Genomic DNA, 27,801 nt, shown 5'->3' on the forward strand with positions numbered 1-27,801 from the left:
AACTCTAAATACCAACAGAAAGGGAAAGAGTCTTCATATCAAGTACCAATGCTATCCCCTCTGTATACAGAGTAGATAGGGATGGGCAACTTAGACATTGGCTACCTAAAATGAGGGGGCAATAAAGGCACAAAGTGACTGGCTCACAAGGTTTAAAGAGGGACTTTAGTTTAAGAATGTGGGGGGCAGGGGAAGAAAGAGTCCCCACTGATTAGTTTTCATCTTGTCTAGGAGGTCTGGTGAAAAGAGATGGGATAAGATTCGCATGATTCAATAGTGAATAATTGTTATCATGACTAATTGCAACTATCACAATTGTAAGGGTAGAAGTGCTGGGAGCAGTTGAGGGTAGAGGACAGCTTCGATTTGCCGCTTGACAAAGTTCCGGCAAATAGTGGAGTGGTCTTGCAAAAACAGATAGCTCTCAGAAGTTATCTACCTTCTCTTTAGAGTAATCTTAACTTTACTTATAAAAATATATAATTTGGCAATATTCACTATGAATTTTGCAAACCCTAGGAAAAACTAGCTTAGCAACAATTGCTTTCAGCTTTGGTAGATTGAATACAAAGAGAAATTGTATAAATCACTCCCTTTCATTAGAAAACCTAAGTAACTGCATTTGTGAGGCCACAAAAGCAGATAGCATATTAGAGTCAAGCTGACCTACCCCCATAGGCCTCACCACAGTCACTAGCTAGAATTCACAAACCCCTACATATAGACACCTGCGTAAATAAGAAGACAATAATGAATTTAAGGATAGTTTTGACTTAATAATCTACACTTCTTGCAGCAAGTAGCCAGGTTGGGCTTTAAGCCACATAGCTTCCAAGTGATTTAATTAATACCTTTATTATGAAAATAATAGCACATTATGTAGGATAGAAAGTTTATAATCTTTTAGTAGAAACAAGAAGGAACAGTTTTATCTCATACTGGGAAAGAAGATGAAGGTCAGTCTGAACATCACAGAGTATTCTTGTTAAGGTCGTCTAATGACCAGGTGGAAGAATGTTGTGACTAACTGTGTAATAATTCAAGAAAAGATATAAGTGTCAATGCATGTACTGTGTAATTTTAAGTATAAAAAATAAAGACTTGCTGAGCTGGGCTGGCAGAGGGAAGTAGAAGCAGCAGAGGAAAGCAGAGAGCAGGAGCAGAGGCAGAAGATGCAGAAGGAAGTAGAGGCAGAAGTGGCTTAAGTGGCAGAAGAAGCAGAGAACAGGAGGGAGAAGGCAGAGGGCAGACAGCAAAGAGCAGAAGCAGAGGCAGAAGCTGGAGAGAACAGCCAGACAGCACAGCACACTGAAAAGCCTTTCGATTGTATTCATTTCTCCATCCGCTGATTGCGCGTATTCTCTCATGTCCCATCCGCTGATTGCGCGTATTCTCTCATGTCCCAAGACCCCCGAGAAGTTTCGTAAGAAAAACAGGGGAGTAGTTAATCTTACAGTCCAGAAACAAAGGATCCTAGGACTATCAAGGGAGAAGAGCACAAGCAGAATGAGAGACCTTATCCAGAGAAGCAGTGACGCCAGAGATGGAGACAGAAATGGTGACATGGAGAGGGGGAGCAGCTGAGGACTCTAGATTCATGGGAAGAGAGGGACTGAGAGCTGGTGGCCAGGAGGCGGACTTGCAGAATGTGCCCTTTAGAGGTGTAAAGTATTATGTACGCCTGAGTGTTTTTTGTTTGTGTGTTTGTTTTTCTAAAAAAAGCTAACGTGAATAGAAATACTGTTAACTGATGGTTCATGGAGGGGATTATAATCATTGTAATGAAACAAAGTATATAATTTGTTGAATGTAAAATTGATGATCTGCCCTGTAAACTTTCACTCAGCCCACAATAAAAACTTAAAAAAAAAAAAAAAAAAAAAAAAGATGGTGGAAAAGCTCCATATTATCAGCCACAGAAAGGCCAGGGTCAGACTGTGTAACAGACCTGCAATTTCTCATATAGAAGTTCAGGTTGTGAGTCCTGGTGTGGTGCTGTGGGTTAATTCACTGGACTGCAAAGCCGGTTTGAACTGCAAGGTAGGTGGTTCAAGCTCACAAGCTGCTTCTCGGAAACCCTATACAGGATCTCTATGGGTCAGAACTGACTCATCTGCACTTAACAGTAACAATAACAGTTAATATAGGTTGAAGATGAAAACAAGTCCACAGAGCCAAAATATGTATGACCTTGAGTACTCCCATTTGAATATACAGATCACCTCAAGAACAGATTTAACATGTTGAACAATAATGACCCGACAAGTTGTGGGATGACATCAAGAACATCATACAGGAAGAAAGCAAAAGGCTGTTAAAAAAAACAAGAAAGAAGCCCAAGATCAAAATCGATGTCAGAAGAGACATTGAAACTTGCTCTCCAGTGTAGAGATGCTTAAAGCAAATGGAAGAAATGAGGAGTTACAAGAGCTAAACAGAAAATTTCCAAGGGCGGCTTGAGAAGACAAAGTCAAATACTACAATGAAATGTGCAGAGATCTAGAGTTAGAAAACCAAAAGGGAAGAACATGCTCAGTATTTCTCAAGCTGAGGGAACTTAAAAATATCTCAAGCCTCGATTTTTAATACTGAAGTATTCTATGGGCAAAATATTGAATGATGCAGAAAGGAATACACAGAGTCACCGTATCAAAAAGAAATGGTCAATGTTCAAGAACTGTGAGATGTAGCAGATGATAAAGAGCCAATACTCCTGAAGGAAGATGTCCAAGGTGCACTGAAGGCACTGGCAAAGAACAAGTCTCTGCGAATTGATGGAATACAAATTGAAATCTTTCAACAAACTGATGCAGCACTGGAGGCATTCGCTCATCTTTGCCAAGAAATCTGGAAGACGGCTACCTGGCCAAGCGGTCAGAAGAGATCCATATCTGCACCCATTCCAAAGAGAGATGACCCAATGGAATGCAATCATTGGACAATATTGTTAATATCACAAGTAAAATTTTACTAAAGACAATTAAAAAACAGCTGCGTTTCCAGAGGTTCGGATTCAGACAATAACGTAGAATGAGGGATATCAATGCTGATGTCAGATGGATCTTTGCTGAAAGCAGAGAATACCAGAAAGATGTTTACCTGTGCTTCACTGACTACGTAAAGGCTTTTGATTGTATAGATCATGACAAGCTGTGGACAACATTTAGGAGAATGAATATTCCAGAACACTTAATTGTGCTCATGAGGAACTGGTACATAGATCAAGAGGCAGTTGCTTGAACAGAAAGTTGTTTGAACAGAACAAGGGGACACTGAATGGTTTAAAATCAGGAAAGTTGTGTGTCAGGGTATTCTTTCACCATACTTATTCTATCTGTAACTGAGCAAATAATCTGAGAAGCTGGATTATATGAAGAACGTGGTATTGAGATTGTAGGAAGACTCATTAACAGCTAGCAATATTCAGATGATACAACCTTGCTTACTGAAAGTGAAGAGGACTTAACTACTTACTGATGAAGATCAAAGACCACAGTCTTAGGTACGTGTTGCACCTCAATATAAAGAAAACAAAAATCCTCACCAATGGATACCATCATGAAAATTGAAGAAAAGATTGCAGTTGTCAAAGACTTCACTTGGCTTAGATCAGCCATTAACACTCATGGAAGCAGCCGTCAAGAAATCAATTTACACTAGGCAAATCTGCTGCACAAGACCTTTTAACATGTTCAAGAGCAAAGATGTCAGTTTGAGGACTAAGGTGTGCTTGACCCAAGTCATGATATCTTCAATAGCCTCATATGCATGTGAAAGCTGGACAGTGAATAAGGAAGACCATAGAAGAATTGATGCCTTTGTGTTATGGTGTTGGAGGAGGATATTAAAGGTGCCATGGACTGACTGGTAAAAGAGCAAACCAATCTGTGTTAGAAGAAGTACAACCAGAATGCTCTCGTTTTAGAAGCCAATACGGGCCGATTTCATCTCTCCTATTTTGGGTCTATTATCAAGAGGGACCAGTCCTAGGAGAAGGGACAGAGAAAAAGAGGGAGATCCCTAATGAGATGGATTGGCAAAGCGACAGCAACAACAGGTTGAAGTTTAGCAGTCATGTGAGGATGGTGCAGCTCACGCCAAAGAAAGGTAACCTGATAAAAATTACTGTAGTTAGGTACCTTGGAGTCAGTTCTGACTCCTAGCGACCCTGTATCGTGTTTGAGGAGTGGCTGGTGGGTTTGAACTGCTGACCTTGGAGTTAGCAATCCAGTGCTGATCCTGAAGGACTTCAACAGCATTATTGCGAAGTGTCGGAGAACATTGTTACGAGAGCAAAGATGTTGGTTTAAGAGCCTGGCCCAAGCCTTGATATTTTCTGTCACTTCATATGCATGTGAAAGTCGGACCATGAAACTTTTTGGTCTCTTCCTGCAGCTAAATCATCTTGCCTCTGAGAGTTCCATCTGGTGAGGTCCATGTGAATTGTCACCATTCATGTTGAAAGAAGGTATTTGCAGTGAATAAGTCATTGGTCCTGAAACATTCTACCGTGCGATCCCCAGCATCATTTCTATCACCAAGGCCACATTTTCCCACTATTAATCCTTCCTCTGTCTCCAATTTTCACATTCCAGTCACCAGTAATTATCAATTCATCTTCATTACAAGTTTGGTCAATTTCATACTGAAGAAGTTGGTAGAATTCTTCCATTTCATCCTCACTGGCTTTAGTGGTTGGCGCGTAAATTTGAGTAATAGTGGGATTAACTGGGCTTCCCTGTTGTACAGGTATTACTTCAAGATAGATCTTGAAATGCTCTTTTTGACCATGAATGGTACCAACCTCTTCAATTCGTTGTTCCTGGCATAGTAAACCATGTGACTGTCTGATTCAAAATGGCCAACACCAGTTCATTTCATTAATGCCTTGGATATGGATCTTTATGCGTTCCATTTCATTTTTGACAGCTTGGTTCCAAGTTTCTTAGATTCACATTTTGAATATTCCACAATCTAATTATTAATGGATTAAAATTTTTTATTTAACTTTTTCTTCTCATTTTGAGAAAGATTTGCTCCATCTACCTCATTAAGGTCAACTCTGTTTTGAGGAGCTCTGGTAGCATAGTGGTTATAAGTCGGATGCTTACATTCAAGGTCAGCAGTTTGAAACTACCATCTGTTCCGCAGGAGAAAGATGAGGCTTTCTACTCCCGTAAAGATTTGCAGCCTTGGAAACCCTATGCGGGGTCCCCAGCATATAACCACCACCCACATACTTTGAAGAGACAGCTCTTCTTCAATCATATTGGGCGCCTTCTAAGCCTTCCAGCCTGAAGGGCTTATCTTCTGGCAATGTATCAGACAATGTTCTGCTGCTAGTGAAATGGTTTTCAGTAGCTAATCATTCAGAAGTAGTCTGCCTCGCCTTCTTCCTGGCACTTACTGTATTAGACTGTGAACTCTGTGGACACCTGTTCACCACGGGGGACCCTGCTGGTATTTAAAATACAGGTGGCGTAGCTTCCAGCATCACAGCCACACATAAGCCGTCACAGGACGATACAGCAATGAACAAAGTGATCTCATTCTGCGGACTCACCACACCTGCTCCTTTCTGGTGTGAAGGTGGCAAAGATCGCTTGAAACAAGCCGCCAAAACCACCAGCAAGAGTAGCTAGTGATGGTAACACATGGGGTGTCACATGAACTTCCCTCAAAGCACGAGCAAGGCCTCAGAGTGGGGATCGGGTCACGGGGTACAGTACAGGAGAGGTGCAGGTCTATTAGGGAGCAAAGCCATGGAGGCTGTGAGCCCAGGGCTGGGCCTCGTAGTCCCAATGTAGATTTACAATCCCAGAAAGCCGGGACCGCGCATCCATGTCGAGGGCACCGTATTAGGGAAAATTACGCGTTTCTTGAAAGGACCATGAAGTCGTGAGTACACTGCAGTCTCACATAGGTTTCACCCTGTGTTTTGAGTACAGAACAAATGTGATGTTTGCAGGGATGACAATGGGAGTTGAGTGCACGTGAACACAGTCCCGAGGGCCACGTCGACTCCAGGGAAGATGGGGGGTGCTAGCTTTTGGGAAATGCCTTCTCTGTTATTTGGTTTATGATGATATAGAAGCATTAAAACGTGGCCAAGAACAAACTTGGACCGGTGGGCTTTGAAGTGGGAGGGGCTGTGAGCTGAGTTCTCCTCAGGGTGAGGCAGGTGTGGTGCTGTTGACCTAGTTATGCAGGGGGGTCAGGGCCGCGGCCAGGGGGCTGAGCAGGTGGAGGGAGGGAAAAGCCAGGGCTCAGAGGTTGCTGGGCCCAGTGGGGTTCCCTGGTTTCTCAAAAAGTGGGACACGCTTGTCAGGGAAGATGGACATGGGGCCCAAGTTTGTTACCCAGGGACATGTGCCCCAGCCGCTCTCACTGGAGGGGAGGGAGTCCGGAGTTGAGGGCCATCGCTGCTGGGTCTCCAAGGTGTGGATTTATAGCTCTCGGTGACCGGGGCAGGCTGCCACGGGGGTGATGGTGATCCAGTCAGGTGGGTACTGGGTTCCAGGTGTGAGCAATCAGACATAGGGGGCAGCACCTCTCTGAAAGGTGCCCACAGGTAGCGGGGACAGGTGGATCACTGGCACCCTCCAGCGCAGTGGGCGGGTGGGGAAGTTCCCCGGCTGGGGTATCCAGTGTGTGTCCACAGGACAGAGCTGTGCTGAAGGAGGGAACCGCTGGTGGCTTCAGCCCAATCTCCCTTACACAATAGGTCCTAAGTCTGAACTGGGAGGGCTGGGGCGTCGGGACAGAAGATGTGGGTGCCCTTCCCAGTTGGAGTCCTTGCACTGGCTTGCTGGCAGGGTGGTCCCGTGAAGCAGCACCCTGGTCTGTGCTCATAATCCATTTCATGGGCTGGGTGGGGTCTCTCGCTGTGCTCTGGGCCACCCTTGGCTACCATCGGGAGGAGATGTTGATGCAGATGGTCACACTAAGGCAGTGAGCACTTCTCAGAGCTGCTGGGGCTGTACCCAACACGCAAGCAGACGGAGCTCCAAGCAAGTGGTCTGGAAGGTGCTGCCCAGCACTCCTGGGGAAAGTATCTGCTATGTCGGAAGGAATGGCAGTGTAGACTCGGCTCCCAGAGCCGGAGCCAATGCAGGCCTGGGTCCTGAGGGGCCTGGGTGGTGGCCAGCCCCTTAGCAGGAGGCATGCTTGGGTTCTGACAACTTCAAAGGACCTGAGACCCCGAGAGGGTCCTGGCAAGCAGGCCCCCGGGACCCCTCTGGGACGGTCTGTTGGCAGTTCGGTGACGGCTGGGTGGGAGGCAGGGGAAAGCAGCACAGAAGCCAACAGCAGCTGCCTCCTCACAGAAATGAGAACTAGAAAACCATTTTATTGACCTGTTTGACATTTACAGTTTATTAGCTAATTGACATCAACATGCAAAAATAAGCGCTACATACAAACCTCTGCAGCACGGTTTAGAGACAGCTCGGCCGTCCGTCCGTCCCGGCTGGTGGGTAGCGTGGACTCAATGCAGAGCCCTCGGCAAGGCCTCAGCACAAACTCGGTCCAGTGGTCTCCACGGGATACATTCTCAAAGCAGGAAGTAAGGCGGTGTGCACGGTGCTGACGCTGGCCCACGTGCCCTGGCGTGGCAGGGGGGCTCCAGTGGGACCAGCGCCACGAGGAAGGATCCATGGTCACTTGTGGGGCACACCTGTGGTCATATCGCATGTCACTACCTCACCAGGCCCAGCGGGAGGCAGACGCGAGGCTGAGTCCCAAGTCTCATTATTAGCAAAACGGGAGGGAAACTGTGAGAAACCCTGGGGAAAAATGACTGATTCCTATATTTGAAACGTTCTAGAAGTTTCCCTAGGTGTTGAAGTCCGTCTGTAGAGAAAGGCTGCCTTTGAAAGGTGAAAGTACTTTTCAGAAGCATCAAAGAGTTGGCATATATTACAAAATCCTACCAATCAAAATGTTTCCAGTACAAACGTATGAAAGCACGTTTCCTCTCTTCTCAGAGTATGTGCCGCTGCTCGCTCCTCTTTGGTCGCGGGACATGACGACGCAGTGGTAGGTGGGAGCCCGCCCCCGTGTGCTGACAACGGCCTACATGATGTACACCTTCTCGGCCTGTGAGAAGTGGAAGACTTCTTTGGTTCTCGGGCAAACGACTTTATCGTCTTGACGGATAGAAAGCAGAGACTGCAAAGGGAGACCAGACACGTTAAGACCCAGACCCACAGCCCCTGGAGCTCTCCACCTCTCCTCCGCCCACTTCAGACGGCAGCTAATGCCTGGGACATGGCTCTGCATGCGTCGTGGTCGGGGTGCAGTGTACGCTGCCTGTCCCCCTCTCCGGGCCCCTCACATTATAACCGTAGACGTATCCATTGGGCAGCATCATGGGCGGGTTGTTCTCGTTCATCACATCACCAGAGATCTTGCAGACCAGGCGGGAGTTGGCGCAGTGGGCCATGGGCAAGGGCTGTGCCAGCTTGTTGAGGGAGCGGCTGCACACAGGGCAGTCAGGGCTCTTGGAGCTGCCATCTTCCTTGTAGCACTGTCTGGGCGGCAGGTTAAGGAAGGCTAGCGGGGACTCGCCGTGTACCTGTCCTGGGCTCAGCACAGAAAATGCGCACTCACTTTTCAAGGCAAAGACAAGAAGGAAGAATCCTCTGCTAGGAGCGCTCTAGCTGGGAGGGCATGCCCGTCTCAGGCCCCAGAAAGCGCTGAGTCTCTAGCGTGATTAGAGACGTTCTCGTGAACTTCAGGGAAGGCTCCATAGGGAGGAGGATGTGAGGGGCTGGGGGGCTGCCAGTGCCATGTGACAAGTCCCGTCACAAGTGGAGACTGCCCAGCTGGCCTGTGCCCTGATGAGAGGATGGTGAGGATGGACAATGACCAGGCACACCAGGCAAAGAAACTTCAGCAGTCATCCTGGGGGGACCACATGGAGGGGACAGTGTGTGGTCTGACTGTGCCCTCAGCCGTGCATGCACAAACGGGAGGCGCAGGTGGTGCACATGGAGCACCACGTTGCTCTCCTGAGAAGCGGAGAAGCGGTGCCTTAGTATTAGCTCATCTGAAACCAAATACTTAGAAGGGCCATCAAGGGTTCAGACCAACTATGACGCCTTTGAATTCTTAGGGACCAGACTGGAGAGTCATGCTTCCAGGTCAGTGTCACAGCTGTCCACACACACATGCTGGCTCTCAGACCACACTGTACACCTGGGATTGCTACTGACTAGGAGAGCACGATGGTGTATATACACTCACAGTGGACACTGGACACCATGTGGGCAGGGATTCCCATGAAGCCAGACAGACCTAGACCCATCTGAACCTGGTGTCACCTTGGGGGGACCCGGACCCCGTTCTCAACCTGGTGTCACTGTGGGGGATCTGGACCCCGTCTGAGCCTGGTGTCACTATAGGGGCACCTAGACTGCATCTAAACCTGGTGTCAGCACATCTCAGCTTTCACATCCCGTGAGAGCAGATCCGGGAGGAGATGGCAGAGTGCACAGCGGAAGGATACGGAGTCTTGATGGCCGAGAGGCCAGCCTGCAGGGTGAGTGTGAAGACTGAGTTGGTGCCCAGCTGGTGAAGCCGGTAGTTGTCGTACCGAAACTGCTGGATTAGCATTCGCCACCGGGCTGGGTCCAGAAGGTCCTGGAAGAGACGAGGACATGGGGGCTGCAAGGGGCTTCCTAGGGCAGCTCTGGAGGACTCCTTGTCCAGGCTGTGAGCCCAGAGGGACAGTTTAAACAAGGGGCGGTCCATCAGCTGAAAACTCATCTGAACCATTTTCCATGTGGGGAAGGAACTAAGGTGACCCAGAACCAAACCAGAGTCCCTGCTGTCCAAGCGCTCCCACCCCGGTGTTTGAGAGTGGAACCACGCCAGCTTCGGGGATCTCCCTGAGCCCTGGATGACAAGCCACGCACAGGCCACTCTTCCGATGGAGTTTTCCAGAATATTCCTGCACTTGTCTGTGAACCAGAGGGAGTTCTTACAGTAGTGCACAGAGCTCAGCACCACAAGCTCAAAGATCTCTCTCGGAAAATGGGGAAGGTTAAAGGGCAAAGTCTCATTTCAGAGAAACAATGTCTTCTCGAGGCAACAACAGCTCCATGTCTGGATCCAAATTTAAACCTGGTTACCAGCTATCCCTAAACTGATCTTGGGTTCAGGGGAGGGGCCATGCTTTGTGAGTTCCTCAGACTCTTTTTCTAGGGTATGCCATCATTAACCCCAGCATTCGCCTCCTCAGGCCCCCCTGGCCACAGCTTCACAGCGTTTACTGCTTGGTCCGGTTTAGACCTTGCCTACTGACTTCTCACCGTCAAAGAAGGTTCTGCTCATTCTTTGGAAACTTGATTGTATTTCAGGAGTATCCTAACTCTTGGTTGCATTTTCCATAGCATCCCATTTTTTCTTTTTAGGAGACGCTATTGTCTCGAATCTCTCTGGAAACTCAATTAGAAGTTTTCAGTTTCCAGAGACACTGCGAAGTCTCTGACCATCCCAGTGCTTGGTCACTGGTTCATTGCCATGTGCTTGCTGTCCAGCCGTCCTGCATCACGGGGCACGGCACCATGCTTGGGGACGTCTGAGTGCAGAGTGAAGGGCGGACTGCAGTGATTGTCCAGCTGCTCCCTCCACGTCCCGTATCCAGCCGGGTGGCTGCTCAGGAAGGCGGGCTGTGCGTCTTCTCAGCCTGTCACCAATGCTCTCCTGGGAGCGGTCAGGCTTCCAGAGCGTCTAAGTCTTCTCCAGAGGAGACTGCAGACACAGCACACGATGACCCCCCTGGGGCTTTACTTATAAAATGATCCGAGTAGCTCAGCCTCGTGGAGGCCTGCAGTACCTACTCCCTGTGGAGCGGCCCACAAGATGGATGGACAGCTTCAAAACTCAGAGTGCAAACTCTGTTCAATCCACGAGAGGGATTGCCTCCCCCTGGAACTGTGTGAAAAGGGTACCCACATGCCCAGGGAACTGGTGGACATAGTTAAAGAGGACTCTGCCTCCTTCCAGTCTCTAGGCACGGAGCCACGGAGACCTCCAGTCATGGGGCCACAGAGCAGGCGTGGAAAAGGCGGCCGACCCAAGCCAATCCACGGCCGTCCAGATGACTATACTCCTCGCAGCGCCCCTGCAGGACAGAGGGCAGCCACCCCATCCTGCTCCTGTGGGGGAGACCTTCTGATTAGTACACGGGTGCTAACTGCTGGTGTTAGGTCATCAGGACACACCGGGGGTCCTGCCCACCCTTCACAATCACTGCCCGGTTTGAAGACCAGCTGCAGCACTGTGTAGCCACTGTGCCCGTCCATCTCGCCTGTCCTTAGCGGACTGGTCCCTCCTGAGGACACGTCCAGAGTATACGAGGCCAGGTCTCGCCGTGCTCACGTCTAAGGAGCATTCCGATTGTACTTCTCCTGACACTTCTTCCTTAAAATGAGGCCACGGGACCAGAAATGACGGAAGAGAAAGACCCCAAAGAACCAAGGAGAGTGAGAGGCCGTGTATGTATCGATAAAACGCCAGCCAGAGAAGTACTACGGACCAGGGCTGGCTGCACACCGGCTCCATCTGGGTAGAGCACTGCTGGGAACCTGCATTCCTACCCAGATACATGGACTGAGAATCCGGACTTTAACAAGCTCTCCCAATGCTTGCTCAGTCCATCTATCTCAGCAGAGGACTCAGGGGCTAACTCTAAGGTGATTCCTCACATACAAAGAGAATGAGGGGACCCCCACAGCTGGAGTCAGGAGGGAGGTCTCTGTGCAGCTCAACATGGAAAAGGTCGCATCTAGAGAGCATGCTCAAGAGACCCTCATGCACCCCGACGCCTGAAGCAGCATAGGCCCCGCACCAGGTCTCTTAGCGGCTACATGGCCAGAAGGTACCATGTGGGAGCAGGGCCTGGGAGCCTTTCCTGAAGAGCCCTTAAAGACAGGGCGTCATGGCTCAAGGCAAGAAGGCAAGGTCTGCTGGGACGGGCGGTAAGCAGACAGCAGACAGAAACAGCACAGGAGCCGTGCAGGGGCTGAGTGGTACCCCAGACAAGCACCTGAGGAGCAGTGTCTGCCCCCCAAAGGCTTCCAGTCACATCACAGTGGCAGGTCCAGGTCTGTGACACCGGGACAGTCACCCGCTGTCTGTCGAGCAGGGAAAGGCAGCTGCCGCCACGTCTGCTGGCTCTCCCCTCTGGATTCCTGTGTGCGTGGCCTCCTTGTGAGCACCCATCTAGTCCACCACTGGGCGGGCTCAGAGTCTGAGAGCAGCGGACACTGCCTCCTTCTTGGCTGGGCCTCACGTCACGGCGCCCCACCAGCTGTCTCTGACCTCAGCCAGGAGTCTGTGAAGAGGCCCGGCAACAGTGACCAGCACCACTGGCTGAGCCCGTGGGGACCTGATGTGGAAGGCAGGCTAGCGGGGGTGCACACTGAAGTGTGGGGGCCCTAGGGTAGTCAGGAGGCCTGGCAAGGCTGCACACAATGTCCCTGATCAGTAAAAAGCTTCCAGAAGCACCACCTGGCCACATGTGGCTAGGTGCTGGGCGTCCTGTGGACAAGGAAACGAAGGCCATGCCTGATTCTGTTTGGAGAGCAGAGGCTGGCTGAGCACCTGCCCAGGGCTGTCAGAGGCGGCCGGCATTCCAGCTGATTCTCTGCCAGAGTGGGCGCATGCTGCCCTCAGTGGACACGGGGCCCTCGGTCTGCCCACAGCCCCTGCAGAGCACACAGGCTTGGGCACCTGCTCAGGCCTCTCTCGTCCATGTTCCATGGATGCTGCTGCCATGGTCCAGGCTGCACTCAAACCAGCAGCTGAGCATGGAGTTTGGGGGGTATGTGTGTGGTGGGGTGGAGGTGGGCCAGACCTACTCAGGGTGGTGCGCTAGGGGAACATGAGCAGGCTCCGAGCCTTCCTGAGCCAGAGTTCTCATACACACGGGAATGAGATGTGCTGGGCCACTGGGTGTGGGTGTCCAGACAGGCCTCCGGGGCCATCACGCGTCCTTGCGGGCAGGCGGTTACCTTGTATGGGGAGATGTGCGTGTCTGATGGGAAGGCCAGCATGCCCATGACCTGGCGCACCTCGTCCAGCTGGCTCCCTTCGGCCTGGCTGAAGTGCTTCCTTGCGTGTCTGGAAAACAACAGTTGAGCAGGTTCATGTTTCAACATTTCCATCTTTCGGAGCTGAGCTAACAGTGTGAGCCTCCCCGTCCGACCTCCACACTCCAGGAACGAGTCACACTGACTTGTTCACTCGAAGCGCCACCCACTGTGGCGGACCCTCACTCTCAGACAGGCAGTCAGGGGAGCAGAGAGTGCCTTTAGTCGCCCACCCACACAGGAAGCAGAGGTAAACGCACCAAGCACACGTTCCACAAAACCTTGAGACAAGAACTGTAAGCACCCAAGCTCTAGTGGCACACCTCAGGGAGGCCCACCCCACAAAACAGCTGGAACAACGTGTGAGGGTAAAGCTTCTGCCACCTCTGGGGACCTTCTCCAGCCGTCTCAGCTGGGCACTCAGGCAACATCAGTACAGCAGCCACGAGGGATGCGTGTGCACCACTGAACACATAAATACGGTGTAGGCACCTGAGCTTCAGGGCTCTGCCAAGCCACGTCAGGGTTGGAATTAAACCACACGGCGCAGGCTGAGCCGCCTCCACCACCGAGCAGAGTCTCTGCCGCACCTTCTGGCTAGGCCCCCCACCTGCTTCCGCTCCAGGATCTTCCCCCAGGCACGCGCCTGCACCCCACAGTCGGGGCTCTGCCTGGCACCCCACCACACTCCCTGCTGACCCGAGTCGGAGGCACCACGATGGCATGGTGGGGACATCTTGGCAGTCATGTTCACGATTTCCTAACATTAGAGAAAAAATAGCCCCAAACATTGAGTTTCTCATTTACATCAGGAAAGGCATTCTGTTGGGGCTAAGTCCACGGGACAGTCACAATAACCATGAGGAAAATGTAGACAAGTCCTTCCCTGGAAAGGTCCACAGAGGCAGAGCCCTGCCCGTTACCAGGGGCATGTGGGGTGAGGAGGACATCACACAGAGGGGAGTGGAAGGAACGAACCCCCAGGGTCTGTAGTGAGCCCAGAGGTGGATGCTGGACTCGCCACCTCGGGCTGCCAAGGGGCTCAAGGTGCCATGCAGCCAGCATGGGGACACGGGGTGAGCACAGGTGCAGTCTTGTGGGGATGCCCAGGCTGAGCCTCATGGTGCCCACAGCACACGGGTGCGGCAGCGGCCTCGCTGGGAGCAGCCCCGCAGGGAAAACTCACACAACCGGGAAGCCCAGGAACATTTGGGGGTTTCATGTGGGAGTTCTAATATAAGAACACGACTCACCATGGCCCACCGCCCCATGCTGGCCCCTCTGGCCACAGTCCTCCCAGGATCCCTCCTCCCACGTGACAGCCTACCTCACAGCGTCCAGTCTCTTGTTTTGCCGGATGAGCTCAATGAATTCCTGAATCCGCAGGCTGAACTCCAGGCAGCTCTGAGAGAAAAGACAGGACGAGGCTCAGGGGGCAGCTTCTGGAGCGGAGCCACGTGCACTCTCTGCTACAGCCAGGAGCCACAGGGGGACACGGTCACACAGGCCCTCAGCAGGCCAGACAAGGACAGAGAGGCTGAGCAGCAGCCGGCCTACAGACCGTGCAGGGTTTGCACACTGGCAGGACACAGTGGGTCCCAAGTACAGCAGTGACAGGGTGAGGCCGTTATAAACCCGCACCCGCGGAGAACAGCCGCCAGGCTGTGTGTTACTGCCATAGAAGCCGGGAGTGTGACACGGGTACCACTCAGCGCCCAACACTTCCCTCCTGCTTTCCCCGTGCACACTGAGAGAGCGTGGCTGCTGCGGGGAGGTATCCAGGTGCTACTGAGCAGGTGACAGACTTTGGGGAGAAGGAACAGCCAGTGTGAAGGCCCAGCTGGTGCACGGCTGTAGGCCCTGGGAGAGCCTCGCGGGGGGCGAGAGGCGTGGGTGTGGAGAGAGGAAGAGAAGGGCCGGAGGCCCACTCTGGCCCCAGGGACGGGGCAGTAGTACAAGCCGCAATGACTGCAGATGAATGCCGGCAGAGTGGACACCACTGTGGTGGTGCCGGGCCGTCTTTAGGAAAACCTACAGGCAGGCTGGAGTCCTGGTGTGGTGCTGGAAGACAAGTACTGGATCACAAGGTCACTTTGAACTGCAAGGTCGGTGGTTCATACTCACCAGCTGCTCCTTGGAAACCCAGTACAGGGTCGCTACGAGTCAGAATTGACTCAACAGAACTGACTCGATGGCAATTACAACAACAACTCAGGCTAACTTGGAACCCTTCCCTCTATCAACCATGTGTTGGCTCTAACTTGCAGCTGGAGCAAAGAAGCAAATATGCAAAACTAACTTTTGTAACTGAAGATGAAAAACAGGATTATTTTTTACAAAAGTACCGATCTAAGCCATACTATTTTCAGCAGTTTCAGAAAAACAGATGATGTATTCCCAGCCAGCCACCTGTCTGTCCATTTGTGGTATGGTGGTGGCTTGTGTGTTGCTAGAATGCTAGAAGCCACCAGTGTTCCAGGTACTTCCAGGTCTCCCCAGGTGGACAGGTTTCAGTGGAGTTTCCAAATTAGACTAAGAAGGAGAGCTAGGCCACTTCTGAAAAGTTAACCAATGAAAACCTTCCAAACAGCAGAAGAGAGTCTTATCTAGCACCAGATGACTTCCTCAGGTTGGAAGGCACTTAGAATGCACCTTAGAAGCTAGGGCAACAGGTCAAAGTACACAGTGTCATGTACGTTGGCCATGTTACCAGGAGGGACTGGCCCCTAGAGAGGACCATCAGGCTTGTGGTGGAGGGTAAGTGAGAAAGAGGAAGCCCCTCAATGAGAAGGATTGATAGAGTGGCTCCAACAATCGGCTCAGCTATAGGAACCATGAGGATGACAGGACAGGGCAGTGTTGCGTTTTGCAGCATCGAGGCCTGCCATTTACTGGAATGCACTTGACGGCCTGAACAACATTCTCAGCCAGTACATGGCGGGAAGAGACCGAGAGGCAAACGCTGCTCTTCCAAAGTAGCCAGACCCCAAGATGCCGTGAAATGAAAATTCTACCGAACCGTCTACAACGTAAACTCACTCACAAATCAATGACATTCCCACGTTAGTAGCCACAGCCTGCCCGCTGGTCTTCTGAGCAACAATCCCAGTACAAGCCTCATGCCCCCAGCGACAGACCTGGCCTCTAAGGGAGCTGCTTCCCATCCAGCCCACCCTGCAGCACGCCTGCCGGCTCCATGGGCCTGGCCTCGTGGGCAGCAGCTCTGAGCAGAGGTGGAGCTGGAACGGGAGCCAGACACGGTGTCAGAGACGGAGGGTGAGGGCATGAGGGTGGGACTGCAGGGGTCACAGTACCCAGTGACTGTGCCACAAATTAGGGGTCCAATCAGAGGGACCTCCCCATCCTCTCCCTCCACCACCTGTGGATGTCTCACTTGGTCCCCACCCTGGGGCAGGGCTTTGGTGTGGGCAGGCACTGGTATAAGGACCCACCACCATGCTGACCTACTCCCTCCATGGCTAGAGTAGCAGTGTCTGAAAGGGTACACAGTGACTCTGAGTACTGGTCAGTGGCCCAGGCCCCTCCTTCCACCAGCCCCAGTCCAGCCAGTCAAAGGCCAAGAGAGAGCCACAGCTGGTCCTGCTCCATGGTTGCTGCTTCCAGTCCGAAGTGCACATGGTCTCAAGTGCTGGGGGGCATTCCGAAGGATCAGCAGTCTGAACTGACACTTAGCTACAGCTTTAGAAAACGTATGCTTCACACAGGCCCCTATTCTTAGCGCTCTCTGCTCTCACAGCTGGCTGAGGCCTGCAGGTGCCCAGTGCTCGCTCTCTCCACACACCCCTGTGGTGTCGTAACGTGTCCAGGGGAACCTGTGGCATCTGTTCCCTGAAAGGGCTCGACCACCTGAAATGGGGCTCTCTGGTGTTCTGAGTGTGTGAATGTGAGTGTGTGGTGTGGTGTGTGATGTGAATATGAGTGTGATGACGATATGGTGGTGTATGTGACTGGTGTGGAGGCCCACATACATGTGTCAGAGTGTGGGACAAGTGTGTGGTGTGCAAGTTCATGCCGTGTGCATGTGGACGTGTGGTGCTGACACATGATATTTTGGAAGGGGCACGTTGTTGCCATCACAAAGCACTCCCAGGTGGCTACCTGTGTCCCTGTGAGCCTGAAGTCACACTCGCCGGCTAACACCCCGTCCCTCTACCGTCCTCACCCCGGCTGGAAGTGATTAGGATAGGGACGGCTGCCGGGCTGCCTGGCTGTCTGGGGAGGGATGCCGAGGGATACGTACCAATTCCGGCCGGCCTCTCACAGCCTCCACACCCACGTCCTCACTCTCTCTGGGAGAGCTACTGGCAGCTCTACTCTGTCGGGTGGTCTTCGCCTCGTGCTCGCTTTGGCGGCCCTGAGTGGCAGAGCGTCACCCTGGCTGGGTCCTTCGTGCACCCTGACAAGCTCCCGTGGGGTGGGGGGTAGGGGGCTAGAGGCGCACTTGGTTTAGAAAATGGACTGTCTAACGGAGGCAGGGGCTGCTTCACAAAAGCTAAACCATCTCTGCAAGCCCTACAGCTACAGCGTCTCTCGGTAAGCAAGGCGTGATGCCAGAGCCAACACTGAGGGGCCTCGGGAAGTGTGCTTTGTGACAAAAATCACAATCCAGGGCTCTGTGCCGCCTTCCAACATATGACTGAACTGCGGTGAGCGGACGTGCCTGCACTGAGCAGTCAGGGCCCAGTGTCCCTCGGTGTGTGGAGTGCCCACATGCTGCGTGTGCCCGCTGGCCTGCCCACTTGTGCCCTCAAACCGCCGTTCACCGTTTCCATCTCCACACCAAACCCCAAACCCCCAGGCAGCCAGCTGAGCCCCGCAGCCCAAGGCGGAGCGCCACAGCCCAGGACGGAGCTCCGCCCACCTTCATCTTCCGCAGCCGGGACTTGTTGTCGTGGCACCAGGCCAGGCAGGTGGCTGTCTCCCGCCTCTCCAAGGACTCCTCGACTTCTTTGGCCGTCAGGAACATTTCGATATTCACCAAGTCCTTCAAGACAGGAAGTGGGTCCTGATCAGACATGGACCCTGCTCACTGACCCAGCAGCCAAGTGTGGGGGAGCCCAGGTCCAATGCTCCCCCCGCACCCCCGGCCATGGTCCCGCCCTCCACCACGTCTCTGACGAGCACCAACACAACCCCACGGAGAACGCTCACTTCCTGTCTCCATAGTGGGAGGGTGGCTCTGCACACGCAGGAACACATACGATACACCGAGACCACCTAGCAGCAGGGCAGAGCGACCCGTTTCCCGGCTGCTGGCTTGGAATGACAGAATTGCAGACCCAGGTAGGTGCTCAGACATGGTGAAGCCAGCCGGGCACAGGTGCCTCACCGTGGGGGCGTGACCACAGAGCTCGGCTGCCTCCATACGCCAGCCCGGCACAGAGTGTGTCAGGGCACCCGCACTGCCTCCTGGGACAGCGGCCATGCTACCCCAATGCCAGGTTTCCACACTGACCCGTTCCCAGGACTGCTGTCCCATCTGAGAGGCTGGAATCAGGGGGTGGTAAGACCCCGCACCTTCCACAAGTGCCAGTTTACCATGTCACCTTTCCAGGGCCCATTTACGCTACCCTCAGTGTTTCTCATGGGACCACCGTGTTACTGCGCACCGCCCAGACGGGGAAAACAGCTTTCCTAAGCACTCGCGTAGTGGTTACAAATCGGGCTGCGAACCTTAAGGTCAGTGGTTCGAAACTACCAGCCGCTCCGCGGGAGAAAGATGAGGCTTTCTACTCCCGTAAAGATTTACACCCTCGGAAACCCTGTACAGGGTCGCTATGGGTCGGAACCGACTCGATGGCACATAACAACAAGAACAAGCACTCGTTAGTCCCAATCCCAGTGACCTTGTAAAGGGTTCTGAGGAGCAGCTGTTGAGTCTGAACTGCCGACCTTGTGGTGTGCAGCCCAGCGCTATCATCCAGCGCCACATCAGGCATGCTGGGAAACCCCAAACTTTCACACGACTGGATTTATGGCAGTATTTGCTTTGCTGCGCGGGTCTGGCACCAAATCTGCCCATCTCTGGGATCAGCCACTCTCACTTTTGGGTCCCCTGCCCGCCCCTTTGGATGGTCCTCTGGCAGACAGGCAAAGTTCTGCTCAGTGTTAGCTCATACGATGCTCTCGATCCTGAGACACCACTCACGAGGAAGGAAGCTCAGAGCACTGCTAAACCCAGGACAAACCACCCCACGTCCACGTCCCCGAGGAGCAGCCTGCACGAGGCACGTGCTCCGACCCGAGGGGTGTGGGCAGGTGCCGGGTACTCTGTTCCGAGATGGAAGGTAGAGCCGAGCGTGGGCTGAGGCCCGCCCGCCTGACAAGAGTAGCCATGTCAGTGACGCACAGCGCCCATGAGCGTGGCCAGCTTGTCTGTCTGTGGGCCGTGCTGTGGGTATCTGCATGTGGCTATGATGCTGGAAGTGGGGGCACTCGTAGTGTCCATCCTAGGAGAGGCGGACCAGTTCTGGGAACTGATTAGCTCCTGGAGCCCTTACACGTGGCAGAGCCCAGGAGGAGGATGTGAGTGTAGGGAGGGACCTGGGTCTCACTGGTAGGCAGGGCCTGTATTAGGGCTTGGCTGCTAACAGGCAGAGGCCCCACCCAGAGGCACCTCAGAAGCACCGCCTGGTGAACTACTGCCAACAACCTGCCACCGAGATTCCTACAGCACACAGCTCTACTCTGACACACGTGGAAGGAATCCACAGGAATTGAAATCAACTCTTCCACAACTCTCTTTCAAGAAAGAAAACGGAACAATCAGTCATTTGAGATCAGAGGGGCAGCGGCATGAGGAAGCACAGCACAACAACCCTGGGGAGGAGGTGGGAGAAGCGGCGCTGTGATGCCCTGGGAACTGGAGGCGCGGAAACCAAGTGCACCACCTGTTGGGCGTAAACCATGGAGCTGCGCAGCTACCCTTCAACCCATTCACAGCACAACTCAAATCTGCAAATCTAGACAAGGCTCCTACCACTGTGGGCCAAGAGAAACCCGGAGGCCCTGAGAACATGGATCTATGAGGAAAGTTAACTCCTCTGCACCCACACGAAGCCCCAAGGCTCAGGGTGGTCAGGCTCTGACCCCCTCCCTCCTTACCACACTTACGGCCCAGAGGATGCTCCCATCTGTGTGTGAGCCCACAGCCATGTCTTCCCAGGGCAGCAGACAAGCCTTTCAGGCCATCCCTCTGCTCAGGCAGGCCAAGCCCTTGGCATACTCTAAGCCGTTTCAGCACATGACGGCTCCCTAGGATTGTCCCGGGGCTCAGCCTGGAACCTCCTCCCTGGGAGCAGCACAGCCGCCTCTCTGCTGGCAGTGTGTGTCCTGTGTTGAGGACTGTGGGTGAGGGACAGGCTTTATGTCTGAGCACGTGGCTCCCACACCTGGCTGGCGATCCAGGAGCTGAGCTGACGGTGACACAGGCAGGTAGGGGCTTTCAAAAGCACGGGCTTGTTCACTCATCCCAGCAGCCCGTCCATATGAATGCAGTGTCCATTCAACGCAGACCAGCCAGCCAGCTTCGCTAGGCAGATAGATACCAGAGGCGCAGGGGTAGACCCAGCCCACATGGGGAGGGTGCCGTGGACTGGGGTTACTGGGCTGGTAAGAAATGCAGCCCCGAGTGGATGGCGCTGGGTAGGCAGCAGAGAGCCCAGCAGAGCAGCCCATGTGACCTGCCGTCTGTACTGTGACAGAGACACCAACATGGAGGGACACACAAGGGCACTTGGACCTGAAGGGTAAAGACCCCAGGTGAAGACGCCAGCCAAGGAGATGGAGGAGGGGCACTGGGGGAGGGGCAGGAAGGACAAAGTTATGGGGGTGGGGGGGACTCCTGAAGGAGCAGTGGGGACGGGTCTGTTGGGGACCAGGGGTGGGTGGCAGAGAACGGTCAAGGGGCTTCAGCAGGGCAACCCTGCCTCAAGGACCAAGCAGATTTGGGACTGTGGGGCCCACCCAGCACCGAGACAAGGCACAAAGGCCAAGACCACAGGCACCCTCAGCAGGACAGCCAAGGCAGTGACCTGGGATCAACCTGTCTGCACAGGCACCTGTCCCTGTGATGTCTGCAGCCCCCAGCACATCTGAGGAAACACTCCTGCCTCTGAAAACTAACTCTGGAGCCCACATGACAACCAGAGACACACCCGCTCCTTGTTTCTCCAAATCAGAACAGACTGACACCGTGGACGCAGTGCCATCCTGGGCAGATGCTGACCCTCAGACAAGCCCCACCCTAGGGCAGACCCAGGATGAAGGGTGCCCCGGAGGGCCCACCTCGATGCCGCTCTGCCGCGCCAGCTTCACGGCTGTGTTGTAGTAGCCACAGCGTAGCAGGTGCTCCACCATCATGCGGTCCATGCGCTTTTTCTTCCACACGTTGGCTGCCGCCGGCTGGTCGCTACTGTGCTCCTTGAGGTGCTCAATACGGCGTTTGCACAGCTTAGCGCTCTCGTCCTCGGCCTGGATGGACTCCACTGCCTGTGACATGCAGAACAGAAGACCCACTCAGGACGGGCACCTAACGTGGCCCAGCCTGCAGGCTGCCATGCTCACTGCTGGTGCATGCACGTACGCGGTGGCCACCAGGCTGGACGGCTAAAATACAAGGCGTCCATGGAAAATCCAGCTACAAGTGCCAGCCCCGTTGTACAGACATGGTTAACCCTCTGTTGCTACAAGACAGACTTAAATAAAAAAACACGTCAGAGAGAGAGCCCAGCGACAACGAAGAGGGAGGGCCGTTAGAGAATGCGGAGAGATCCCGCTAGGACCATGCTTTCTTGCTGCCCACACAGCTAGCTGCAGGTCTGTCTGGACAGAAAAAGCCCATCACCAGCCACAAGCCCTGGAAGACTGCCCAAAATCACTGTCCATGATCTGAATGCTGACCTCCACTGTCTCCATGCACCTTGGTGGTCAATTGTGTAAGACCACACACACCCTGTCCTGTCGGCTGATGAAAGCCTAGCCCCGTACCTCCCTACAAATACCCGAGGTCATTGCAGGAGGTACCTGGTGCAGTGTGACCCTTGCTCCACTCTCCCTGTCATTATCCTGACTCACAGTGACCTACAGGACAGAGGAGAACTGCCCCATAGGGTTTCCAAGGTTGTCAAATCTTTACAGAAGCAGACTGTCTCATCTTTTTCTCATGAAGTGGCCGGTGGTTTGAACTGCTGACTCTGTTGAACTCTGCTGTTGACAGTTGAACTCTTTAACCACTGTGCCACCAGGGGATCCTAGGCACCCCTTCAAATGAGTATTAGCAGCAAATGAGAGTGCAAACGAGGAAGAGGCACTTCCAGGATCTATTTGCACGACACTGAACAACTATAGGCTCTTTCCAGCACAAAATGCAAGTTCTGCTGCTTCCAGCCAGTGCTCCAGCAGTGAGTGGAGAAGAAGAGCGCTGCCCTAGCCCACGGTCCACCCTGGGAGAGCCAAGCAGGACTTTTAGGGCCAAGTCTCCTCACAGGAAGCAACAATTAGCAAACCAATACTGCAGCCTTTGCCAATCTGATTTTCAAGTAGCTTTTACAAACAGTACCCAAAAGCTGGCTCCAGGGTGAGCCTCTGCAGAAGGTGCTGGGGTACTGTGGCCTCCAGAGCTGTTCCCAGGGCTCGAGGACTGGGCTTATCTGGCATCGCATTTCTGCCTGTATGACAGCATTAATGTCATTGCCCAACTTGTCTGGTCTTCAGTCAGTAGTGTTCTTGACATGGTGTCTCAGTTCAGGGGGATATATGCTCAATCAAGCTCACGTTCTGTGGACTCATTTGAATTTTCTTCAGCTTCTACCTGAACTTGCCTATGAACAACTGATGGTCTACAGCTGGCCCCTGGCCTTGTTCTGATGATTTTAAACATCTCCACTAACTTAAAACAATTTTCTTAGTTTTGATCAATATGGTTACATAAGATGTAACATTAGGGAAGCTTGGACGGGGAGGGGGGGCTGCCTATAAGGACAGACTCTCCGCAGTATCTCTGCAATACCTTTATAAATATAAAATTATTCCAAAATAAAACTACCAAAGAAAAAAGTGGACTGGAAATGGTTCCCTTGTTTTCTATTCTCTATAAATGTTTGAAACCACATTGTCCTGAATAATTTTGGAAAAATGTCAAGTAGAGTCCCCTGGAAAATACCTTTGATTACAACTTCTGTGCTGGTCTGTCTACGTGTCAAGTTTTCCATTTCTACCCCAACCAATTCTGGAAGTTTTATTTTCTGAGACATTTGGCACTTTTGTTTCAATTTTCAAAAATACTGGGATACTGTTTGGTTTTGGAGGCGGCAGAAGCAGTGGCCTGAGCTAGTGGACACCCCCACCCACTGCTGGAGGCGTCTACAGCGCACGCACACTGCCTGAGTAGCAAAGGCAGCTGGCCAGTGGGCTACGGTTTCATTTTTGTCTTACAGTGGTGGGTTTGTCTCTGCTTCTATGCTGCTTCTATTTTGGGTCTTTTTGATCACACTTTTTTTGCTGGAGGTGGGAGCTTTTTCTCCCTACATTACTCAAGAAGAGACAGCAATCATGGCCATATAGCTAAGCTACAAGCATACCCCATAATACCCCACCATTGAGAAAAGAGCCAATAACAGCTGCCAGGCATTACCCGTCAAAAGGGAAGCCTATCTCCTGACCATATCCACCAGGAGAAACTCAGTAAGCTTAACAACACAGTAACAAACATCCATTTAAGCATTAAAAACCCACCTAACTACTGAAAATGGCAAAAAAACAAAACAAAACAAAAACCCCACAACAAAAGATCTCAAAACATGCCCCAAAACAGAAAAGAGTAACTGAGACAAATGAGCTGGAAGCAGACAAAGGCTTTCCAGAAGAGGAAGAGCAGGCTTTGGATTTGTCTGAGAAGGAATTCAGAGAATGATATGGAAACAAATTCAAATGCTCCGAAAATGGGAGGAAAACAAGGAAGAAGTCAGGAAAGTACTATAGGAGCAATCAAGTAAGATTGATACAGCTTTGGAAACAATTCAAAACCCACAAAACAAGGTCCAGATGATTAATAATAAAATATCAGAAATGGAGGGCAGAGCTCCGAAACGCTGGACCACGTATCTAGGAATATTTGGAGGGTTTGAAGGCTTGTAGCTGGTAGAACTTGTAGCGGAGGTGGGAAATGGCTTACTTTTGAATCTGCCGGGCTCAGCAGCCCGGAGCCACCAACTTGAGCGAGACCAAACGGAAAGATCAAGCAGGGGAGCACACTAACCACGGAATAACAGCATGGGAGCCTCGTAGCAAAACTGGACAATATACTTTGTCAGTGTTGCTTTGTTCTGATTTTTTAATTTTTTTTGGTATATGTTCATTGGCCACCCATTGTTTGTGCACCTCCATTCTGGCAACTAGAGGGGCTGCCTGAGTGAGAGGACACTCCCCACCCCCACCACTGGTGGGCTCTTCTGCCACGCATGCGCACAGATACTCTCAGCCCAAGAGCCAGCCCTGAACTTTTTCTGTTGTTGTTGTTGTTTTGTTTTTAAAGGGAAAAGGCCAGAACAAGGGGTGTGGAGAGGGAAAGAGAGTTTAAAAACAAAACAGGCTGAAAATTAAATTAAATCCTGAGGTACAGCATAACAACAAACAGTGGCATTCTGAACTCTATCAGACGACCTTGAAGGCAAGAAGCTGAAAGAGGACATTAAAGTCATACTCATATTAAACTACAGATGTTTTCCCCTTCCTTCTTTTCTCCCTCTTCTCACTTTCTGCGATTATAGACAACAGTATCCAATCCAGTTTTGGTTGTTGTTTTTTGCCTTTTTTTTTTTTTTTTGCGGTTGCTGTTTTGTTGTTTTATGCTCCCCCTTTGACCTTTGGGGGGCTCTTTCTCTATATATATTACCCAAGACGAGACAGAAACTGCTGCCATATACTCAAGTTACAATCACACTCAATAAAACACCAAAATCCAGACAAGAACCAATACCAACTGTCACATACCAGGGAGGCAGACAACACCTGTGAAAACTACTGAGTTAAGCAGTAAGAAGATTGAATAGGGAAGCTCACATCCTGATCACATCTACGTGGAAGCAATCAAAAAACATAAAAAAATACCAAAACACACACTCAATTAAGTATTAAGGCCACAGATAAACACTAAACATATCCAAGAAGCAAAGGCAGATGACCATATCAGCACATGTCTAGAAACAAGATAAAATGTCTGAGACAACAGACAAATGACCTAGAGGTAAACCTGGACTCCATTGTGGAAGGAGGGCAGGCCTTGGAAATGTCTGAGAAAGAATACAAAAAAATGATTATAAAATGTTTCAAAACACTTCACAATGGAGTTGAGAAAAATAAGGAAGAAGTAAGGAAAATGCTACAGGAACAATCAAATAAGATAGATACAGTATTAGAAACAATTCAAAACCTACAGAAAGGGGTCCAAACGACCAATAATAGAATATCAGAAACAGACAATAAACTGAAAAGTGCAAAGGAGTAGAATAAAGGAGATAGAAGGCAGAACTAGTAAGCTGGAAGACAAATCTCTCAATACCACTAAGATAGAAAGGCAAACAGATAAAAGGATAAAGAAATCTGAAGAAGGTCTAAGATTCATGTTGGATAACATGAAGAGGAATAACTTAAGAATTATTGGCATTCCAGAACAGGAAGAATCACACAAGTCCACAGAGGAAATAGGTGAAGAACTGCTGGAGGAAAATTTCACTAACATCCTGAAAAAGGAAAAGATAAACATTCAAGAAGCTAAACAAACCCCAGGAAGGATAGACCCCAACAGAAAATCACCAAGACATATCATAATCAAGCTCTCCAAAATCAAAGATAAGGAGAGAATCCTGAAATCAGCTAGGGAAAAGAGAAGTATTACATACAAAGGCAAGCAAGTCAGATTAAGCTCGGATCTCTCAGCAGAAACCAAGCAAGCAAGAAGGCAATGGGGAGACATATATAAAACCATGAAATAAAAAACAACAGTCAACCAAGAATCCTTTATCCAGCAAAGCTATCAATCAAATACAACGGTGTAATCAAAACATTCCAGGATAAACAGAAGCTAAGGGATTTTGCCAAAGCCAACTGAGCTGCAAAATATACTAAAGGGAGTTCTGTGGACTGAGAACCAACAAGAACAGACAACAACCAGAGATTGACATACGTGGCAGCACCTCCCAGAACTAAATCAACAGAAGGAGGAGTCGGGAACAGAACTGTAAGAACAAACTCAGAAAATTTGGGAGGTCAGTCTATGATCTAAACAATTACAATGTTAAAAAAGTTAAACACATAGGAACAGAGATCCGGATGGTGAGAAGGTCAGGTAGATTACAGGACTAAACAGATTATACTAAATGGAGGGAAAAGTTAATGGAATATAAGGTAACCTCAAAGAAAATTAACACTTCACAACATACCAAAAAATGAAAATCCAAGAAGAACATGGAAACATTAAAACTATGAGGAAACTCACAAGAAAAAAACACAGAAAGCATGAACTCAGCAAAGGAAGACACACAGAACAAAGAAAGCAGCAACACCACAAAAAAGCAAACATAAGGACAGCAATTAATCCATACCTATCTCTGGTAGCGTAGTGGTTAAGAATCAAGTTGCGAACCTTAAGGTCAGTAGTTCAAAACTACCAGCTGTTCTGCGGAAGAAAGATGAGGCTTTCTGCTCCTGTAAAGATTTACAGCCCCGGAAATCCTGTACAGGGTTGCTATGAGTCAGAACCAACTCCACGGCACATAACAACAACAAATCGATAATTACACTGAATGTTAACAGATTAAATGCACCAGTTAAGAGATGGCGGGTGGCAGAATGGATTAGAAAACTAGATCCTTCAATTCGATGTATGCAAGAGACACATCTTATACACAGTGACAAAAACAGATTATAAGTCAAAGGATGGAGAAAAATATACCAAGCTAATTGAAATAAAAAATGAACAGGAGTGGCAGTACTAATCTCTGATAAAATTAACTTTAAGGCAAAAACAAGCATAATAGATAAATACGGACATTATCTCATGATTAAAGGCACAATTGAACAAGATGACATAACCGTAATAAATATCTACGCTCCCAATGAAAGAGCTCCAAAATATACAAAGTAAACTCTAATACAGAGTGAAGAAATAGATTAATCTACAATAACTGAGGGCGATCTTAATACACCGCTTTCAAAAATGGATAGAACAACCAGAAAGAAACTTGACAAAGACACTGAAGAACTAAACAACACAATCAGTCAACTGGACCTCACAGATGTGTACAGGGCATTCAACCCAACAACAGTACAATACACATTCTTTTCCAGTACACCTGGAACATACTCCAGAATAGACCATGTTTTAGGCCACAAAACAAATTTCCATAAATTTATAAATATCAAAATACTACAAACCATCTTCTCAGACCACAATGCTATCAAATTAGAAATCCACAATAGGAAGATGAAGGAAATCAAGTCAAATACATGGAAACTGAGTAACACCATGTTAAAAAGCGACTGGTTAGTAGAAGAAATTAAATGTGAACTCACAAAGTTCCTAGAAACAAATGAGAACGAAAACATAACATACCAAAATCTTTGGGACACAGTGAAAGCGGTGCTGAAAGGACAATTTATTGCAATAAACGCACACATCCAAAAA

At 50.6% G+C, this 27,801-nt stretch overlaps 1 protein-coding gene across 3 annotated transcripts in view; it reads right to left on the reverse strand.

The window, feature by feature from the left end:
• Positions 1-8,044: 8,044 nt before the first annotated feature.
• MAEA (macrophage erythroblast attacher) overlaps positions 8,045-27,801 on the reverse strand; it is a 49,827-nt gene continuing 30,070 nt past the window's right edge. The window contains exons 3-9 of one of the 3 annotated variants that reach the window (XM_006874111.1): positions 21,405-21,608; positions 17,980-18,102; positions 14,425-14,501; positions 13,020-13,128; positions 9,509-9,642; positions 8,336-8,531; positions 8,045-8,169 (exon numbers count right to left, since the gene is read on the reverse strand). In XM_006874111.1, coding sequence (XP_006874173.1) covers positions 8,074-8,169; positions 8,336-8,531; positions 9,509-9,642; positions 13,020-13,128; positions 14,425-14,501; positions 17,980-18,102; positions 21,405-21,608 — 939 coding nt within the window. In that variant the 3' untranslated portion in view covers positions 8,045-8,073. The remainder of the gene's footprint in view (positions 8,170-8,335; positions 8,532-9,508; positions 9,643-13,019; positions 13,129-14,424; positions 14,502-17,979; positions 18,103-21,404; positions 21,609-27,801) is intronic. The other 2 variants (XM_006874112.1, XM_006874113.1) reach the window with 2 other exon arrangements.

This window comes from Chrysochloris asiatica, unplaced genomic scaffold (genome assembly GCF_000296735.1).
Source record: "Chrysochloris asiatica unplaced genomic scaffold, ChrAsi1.0 scaffold00262, whole genome shotgun sequence".
Classification (NCBI taxonomy): Eukaryota; Metazoa; Chordata; class Mammalia; order Afrosoricida; family Chrysochloridae; genus Chrysochloris; species Chrysochloris asiatica.